The sequence below is a fragment of the Austrofundulus limnaeus genome, unplaced genomic scaffold (genome assembly GCF_001266775.1).
Source record: "Austrofundulus limnaeus strain Quisiro unplaced genomic scaffold, Austrofundulus_limnaeus-1.0 Scaffold14, whole genome shotgun sequence".
Lineage (NCBI taxonomy): Eukaryota > Metazoa > Chordata > Actinopteri > Cyprinodontiformes > Rivulidae > Austrofundulus > Austrofundulus limnaeus.
This window is the reverse complement of record NW_013952416.1, coordinates 3,201,607-3,208,770: the sequence shown is the minus strand read 5'-3', so window position 1 is coordinate 3,208,770 and position 7,164 is coordinate 3,201,607. Positions and strand designations below refer to the sequence as shown.

General features: G+C 41.7%; 1 protein-coding gene across 3 annotated transcripts in view; it reads left to right on the top strand.

Annotated features, from left to right (window-relative positions):
* The first annotated feature begins 563 nt into the window (after window positions 1-563).
* Window positions 564-7,164, top strand: part of mapk4 (mitogen-activated protein kinase 4) — an 18,435-nt gene continuing 11,834 nt past the window's right edge. The window contains exons 1-3 of one of the 3 annotated variants that reach the window (XM_014002718.1): window positions 564-858; window positions 2,508-3,940; window positions 4,149-4,324. In XM_014002718.1, the coding sequence (XP_013858172.1) occupies window positions 3,574-3,940; window positions 4,149-4,324 (543 nt within the window). In that variant the 5' untranslated portion in view covers window positions 564-858; window positions 2,508-3,573. The remainder of the gene's footprint in view (window positions 859-2,507; window positions 3,941-4,148; window positions 4,325-7,164) is intronic. The other 2 variants (XM_014002717.1, XM_014002716.1) reach the window with 2 other exon arrangements.

Sequence of the window (7,164 nt, the reverse complement as noted above, 5' to 3'; positions counted from 1 at the left end):
TGATTGATTGATTGATTGATTGATTGATTGATTGATTGATTGATTGATTGATTGATTGATTGATTGATTGATTGATTGATTGATTGATTGCCAAAGTGCATTTTTTTACATAAAATTGAAATTTTGTGGACCTGGAATTTGTCGCTTCTTTGTCCTGCATTTGGGCCTTTTTTAACAACAAGTTTATGAAACTTTGCAGTTTTAAGATCGTGCAATTTTGCAAACTATCATTTCTTCTGGAAGTCAGAAGAATGCATTCAAGCTGCTGATTTATAACCAACATAAAACTCTCTCTCTCTCTCTTTAGTCAGGTTTATTCTGCTGGGACAATTTTCCTTGAAAACTGATGACCAGGACAAAAAAAAACTTCTATTTTCAAACATTTCAAAATCATTTCCTTTCTTTTTCTCTATTTTTTTTCACGCGGACTTCAGAAGGTTTAGAAAAGCATTAAGTTCATTTAAGTTTTAGCTGAGTTCAGAGACGTGGAAGAGTATCACTTTTGTCATCTGTGATGCAGCTTCTGTAGAAGTGCAGCTGGTACCTGAATAGGGGTGATCCTCCTCCTCCTTCTCCTCCCCCTCCTCCTCCTCCTCCCTCTCAGATTATTCCTCTGAAGCGCTGACAGAGAGCAGCAGACAGTCGCCTTTAGTTTATCTCCACGAATCATTTCCCCCCTCGGTGCCGATCCCCCGGACCACACGGTCCCCTCCTGGATCACCCAGACCTCTCGGAGAACCCAGGGAACAGGGGGGAGAGAGATGCGCTGACGTTTCACTTTCTCCGCCTCCGAGGAGGACCCGTATCCGTCACATCTTTGTGCTTCAGGACTGGAGGCTGCGGCTGCTTAACGCTCCTGTGAGTATCTCTGCTGATGATTGCTATCTTTGAGGGCACATTTTTATTTTCTTTTTCATCTTCTTACTTGAGATTCCAGAGGGATGGTTTTTTTTTTTTAGGGCACTTCATCACTGGTTCACTTTTTTTCGTTTCTTTCTTTCTTAGATGTGCTGTAGCTTCTATGCGTTCTTGTCCACCACAGTTAGAGTGTTTTTGTTCTGTCAGAGGGGCGTTACATTGTAGACACACAAAGGCTGCTGCATGGAGCCAGTGTTCACAGAGGATGCATCAGTTCTTACTGAAAGTCCAGCTGATTGTTGGGGAAGTAAATGCAGAAGAAGGCAACAAAAGCTGCTCCTTTGTTTGCTCATATCTGCCATCACCTTCAAATTTATAGCCAATGGCTCAGACCAAGCGTGGAGCTGATTTCCCACCCTCATGAACAAACACTGGGAGCATTTTAGGTCATGTTTTTGAACCCTTTTTGACACATAAAAGCACTTCTCATCTGAATTCAGAAACTGCAGAATGTCCCTGCTTGGATATATATTTTTTTCTAGTTGCCTAACCTGAAGAAATGTGTGTGAAAGAAGAAAGAGAGCACCAACTGCTGTTGCAAGTGGTGATGCATTATTTATACAGTTACCCCAGCGCCGCACCTCCCACCCAGCACRACCGTCAATGCTCCATCTCCTCACTTCTCACCTTACACTCCTCCTGCAGCCTGACTGAGCTCAGCAGGAGAGGATTCTGCAGGCAGTGAAAGAGCTACTATTGTCCAGTGACTGGATGTGACCTCGCTCTCCTCTCACCCCAACACAAGCACGCACACACTGTTTGAGGAGTGAGGGAGGCAGAGAGTGGGGGAGTTACCCTTAAGGCTTTCCAGCTGAGAGATTTGTTTTATTGATGGATTCTTCAGGTTCTTACGGCTCAGGAAATGAGGGGTAACAAGAGAGTTGAGCATTTGTTTTTGACCTTCTCAGATCCAGAACTCAGAGCAAAAACCTGCATTATTCTGTGTCAAAATGATTTTATATAGCGTATCTTAAAGGTACTTCTTGTAATGTAATAATGGTACAAAGAAAATCATTAATCAAGTAACAAAAACACCCAATTGTTTCAAAATCGATGGTTTAAATTTACAAGCAAATTTACCGGCTGCTAACTACCACGTTTGTTTACCTGTGGAAACAGACGAAACAACTGAAACACATCAGTAGTGGTGTTCATGGAAGATCTGTTTGGAATTGGAAAAGTCAGACATTGTTGGTGCACTGGTGTGTATTCATCTTTAGATTTGTTGAAAAAAGTATAGAGGGTAAAGTGCTCTGTTTACATTGAGTGCGTACCTGCATTTCAAAGTTTTATATCACTAAATCTTAAAAACTGCTGGAGCTAAAACTCTTTAAAATTGCACCATTTGTTAAAAGTTGCAGAAATAACGCCATAAAGTTCAGGATGACTGTTTTTTGTGTTTCCACAGATTGAAATCAGTACCTTTAAGGCATCATCAAACTATCTACCCTTCTGAGTTCACAGTTGCTTGTGTAGATTAGATTACAAAGCGTTTCATTGTTGTGTAACAGCAGCTCTTCTGCAACAAAACCTTTCTGTTTACCTGTTTCTTTTTTATATTTTTTCTTTTATTTATTTTTTCTCTCCAGCAGCAGCAGCAGCAGATGTGCTGAGCGACACATCTAAATGTTGGCACAGCCATGGTACTGAAAACCTACATTCATGAAGAGGCAACAGGAAGAAGATTACTGAGGGATTAAAGGCAATGCACACGTGGGCACATGCGAACACAAGAGGGAACGCTGCAGGATTTAGCCTTCATCTAATGTTGATCTGAATGAAATCGCCCGACTGACTGGGAGCCTCTCTGGTATCATGGAAGAAGAGGAGGAGCCAACAGAGACTCATTAAATTTAAACCTCAGGACCCCTCTCCTTTCCTCCTGCCTCACTGTGAGAATTACAGACAAGAAACAAAAGAGCTCAGGAAGGGAGTGCAGAGTGTCTCGCTGGGGTCCCACGATACCTCAACACGTATATTGGTCTTTTTATTTTGCACCAATGGATAACCGTGCCATGGTTTATATCACTTACTGACATCCTGAATATCTGCATGGGAAGATACAGAGAAATTCTGTAAATAACTAAAAGCAGAGAAAAAACATTCAGTGCCAGAAGTAAGGATGCTGAAGACAGTATGTTATTTTTAACCTGTTTGCTGTGGATGTCTTAAAAGTTTAAACATGATTCTACAGGATGACAGACAAAACCAAAAATTAGATTTCTTTCAGTTCATAGGTTACATTTTGGCAAACACATCCTAACGACATCATAAATCTTACGAAACATTTTGAATCGTGTTTCTGGTTCGTGGTCATGCGAGCAAAAAAATGTTCTACTGAATCTGTGAAAAATATGCCCCAAGCAAGTTTAAATAAGGAAAAAAACAATTGTGCACCAGAATGGCAGGCGTTGTGGAAATAACTTCTTTTCTCAGAATAATGACTACAGATCATATATTCAGAACATGCCTTGTTTGATGCTTTTCACCTATTTTTGCCAACACGTCCAAAAACACTTGTGGTAATTTGAGCTTTAATGACAAGAAAGACAAAAAATTAGCAGCAGCTTCCTATTAGAAAATCAGGTAAAATGTAACATATTAAAGCTAGATCCATCACCCAATACAGTTAGTCAAAAACCAGTCTGAGCTGCCATGGCCAGCCAGAACACCCCTCACTTTTTCCACGGCTTTGAGCTCGGCGGTCACTTCGTCGACCCCCGACCTCTCGGTACGGGTGTCACCGGCCTGGTTCTGTCAGCTGTCGACCAGCGCACCGGACGGCGGGTGGCCATCAAAAAGCTGGTGATGCGGGATGCGGTGACGATGAAACACGCTCTGCGGGAGGTGAAGATCACCCAGCGACTGCACCATGAGAACGTGGTGCGGGTTCATGAGGTCATAGCTCCGTACGGACGACCCTTACCCAGAGACCCGTCTCAGCTCAGCGCCCTGTACATCGTCCAGGAGTGCATGGGGACCGACATGGCTCGGCTGCTGGACCAAGGACCTTTACCCACAAGTAAGCGCATAAGATGATCTATAAATAAACAATGACAAGGGAGAAAAAAAATATTGTTGACTAAATGATTTTAAAACTTCTTTTTTTTGTACAACCTCCCTGGGTTTTATGAAAGAACTGCCACAAAGGTCCTGATCAGTGCAGTGAGTTAGGTATAAATTATAGTCTGTATTCAGTTTGTTTGATATTTCTTTCCACTCATAAACAGGTCACGCCACCCTGCTGTTCTACCAGCTGCTGAGGGGACTAAAGTTCATCCACTCGGCCAACGTCCTGCACCGAGACCTGAAGCCTGCCAACATTTTCATCAACACGGACCAACTCCTGCTCAAGATCGGTGACTTTGGGCTCGCCAGGATAGTTGACCCCCATTACTCCCACAAGGTGAGCATGACACAAACGCCRACGTTCATTGTGATGACGCTCAAATTTAAAGGTTTTAGCCTCAGGGTTTTTTTGTCTTTGAAGTGTTTACAAAAAGCATCATTCAGCTGCAGTCATTTTATGCTTCACTGTGAACAGATTCAAGACTGTTCATGTAAACAATCCAGCTCAGATCGTTGGATTAAACGTACATATGGAGTTCACTGATTTGATGTTTTGTTCTCACATGAAAGAAAACTTTCTACAGCTAACAACTGCAGTTCAGATGATGACGTTTTGTTGTTATTAATGACTTTCTGATGACACATCCTTTTTATCTGTTTCTTTCACAAAGGGATTTCCTCTCCCAACACTAAAAACACCTTCCTACACAGTGTCAGATTTGGCAGTAATCAAACACCGTGATCAGGCTGTTCATGCTCTGAATGATTAATGTGACCATTAAGTGCTTTATTATGTCCGAAGATCCCACAGCTGTAACGTAACATTAGGAGGGCTGGATGTGTGGGCATGTGTGTGTGTTTTGTGTGATTTTCTTTGGGTTTGTGCGTGTGCAGGAGAGCGATCTGTAAGGCGATCTTTGTCAGCTCGGAGCACAGGATGGGGAATCAGCTGGGTGCAGACACAGGGGTGCTTTGGGAGGGCGAGAGGGACGGATGAGGGTGGTGGAGTTTGAAGAGAAGTAAAATATAAAGACAAGATGAATAGACAGGGTAGAAGGTACGTAACCATGGAGGAGGGAGGAAAAAGAGAGAGGTGGAAAGTGCAAAGGCAGAGGAAGGGAAGGAAACTGAAAAGTGAAATAGATTGAAAAAGTTTTAACAGATTTACTCTTTTACTTCTGTTTGGATGGATGGATGGATGGATGGATGGATGGATGGATGGATGGATGGCAGCATTTTTAAATTGTTTATAAATAGACCCTTGCATCATATGTGTACCAACTCAGATTTATTTTCAGCTTTTACAGAAACGTTTGGAGTTTTTTATTTTTATTTTTTTACATAATTTTCTATTTTTGATCACTTCCAAATTGTGCTTCTGCTGCATCATCTATTTCCTATCTCGTGGTTTTAAAGGATTACGTTTACTCTGCAGTACAGTGAAATTAGGATTTCTGATCAGTCATCTGGCATCAAACCTAAAACAAATATTTTCCCAGATGGATGTGCAGAAGAGCAAAGCAGAATCTAAAAAAAAAAAGGAAGAAAAAAATACATTTACACCAGCAGGAACTTGATGCATCTGTGAGTCTGCATGTGTGAAAGTCACCTGCTGATACCTGGAAAGGATTTAGATAAAGGACAAAGAGGACAAAAACAGGAAAGGTGCAAATTATTTAACTCTGGTGGCAAGACAAACAGAAGGTGAGGGAAGCAGGAATGTTTTTAAAAAGTGGGATAAAGAGATAAAGGCAAGAGAAAACAGTTGCAGCAGACTAGTGGAGGAAAAAGTGGGAGGTGGGTTTAAAAAAATGCAGAACCTTCTGTATTAGTGAAACCTAAAGATACTATAACAGTTAACCTGAAAATGTACTGTGGCGTTTTTGAATTGCTGGAAACAAACCAGAGAGCCCAAAGACAGATGAGAGCAGGAAGGAGAGAAAGACAAAGAGTGTACGTTTTCAGGCCGTCATGAAGCACTCAGCATCAATTTCTGCTTTGTTATCTGCTCCCACAGAAACGCGAACAGGCAGTGAGTTGCACTGGAAGCAGAATCGGAGAGGTGAGGTGTAGAGATAGAGCGGGGAGGAAAAAAGTAGATGATGTAGTGTTACAGAGGAGAAAAGCAGAAGAGCAAGGGTGACAAGAAAAGAAAGTGATAAAGTAAAAGAAGACGGTTGAAATGAGCTGTCAGAGACTTTTGCTTCTTACMCACAGCTGCTGTCGTGCAGCTAAGAAAATCATTTCACACTGTGTTCTACTTCTAATAAAGCTGGTTTAAAAAAAAATCCCCAAAGAGCTGAGCTGTATGTCGGGGCACACTGCTGAGCTGGATGGATGTATAAAGGTTAGGGAACATTTGTGTAGGTGGCCCAGCAGTGATTTGACTCTCTGAGTCACCACCTGCTGATCAAGAAGCTTATCCCCACCTAAAGAAAATACTTTTTTCTTTTTGTTGTAAGTTCTAAAGATGGAAAAAGGCTGTGGAATTTCAGCTGTTAGGCTTTTAAAACCAGTTTAGCAGGCTTAGAATCGTATTTTAACAGAATCTTCTGCTCAGTGTGGAGCCAAACCTAAGCTACAGGTGGATTAACAGGTTGTTTGAAATAAAAGACCACAGAATAGTTTATGACCTCCATTTTGAGAGTAAAAASTCATTTATGCTGGGTTTTATACAAAGTGATGAGCTGATAGCCTGTGAAATGGTTTATAGTCAGCTTTGGCAGGAGGATGGGAGAAACCCTTTCAACTTAAATGATGAAAGAGAAAATAAAAATGACCAGTGGTCACATTTTACTCAATAAATTTCTTTAAACACACACACACAAATAATTATTTTATATTCTGATATTACTGCATATAAATGCAAACTACTACTTCTCAATCACAGCATGTCTTCAGGGGAGGAAGTTCAGTCTGGGTGCCTCGTATATAATTGGGGCATGGGTTGTTGAAGTTTAGTTAAAAAGCCCCATGGCAGCAGGGCTCTAGGGGTGAACAAAACCCACCCAGAGAGTCTCAAGGCTCTGGTTGTTGCTGGGGTGTTGTGGACTATGCAGTGCTGCATTGTCAGAATCACTGTCTTACATTTTAGTATTGTTTTCCTATTTATTAGGGGTCCAAGCCCGAGGGAGCAGGGTAACGCAGCTGCAAAGCAGCAGCGTTTCCATGTCTCCA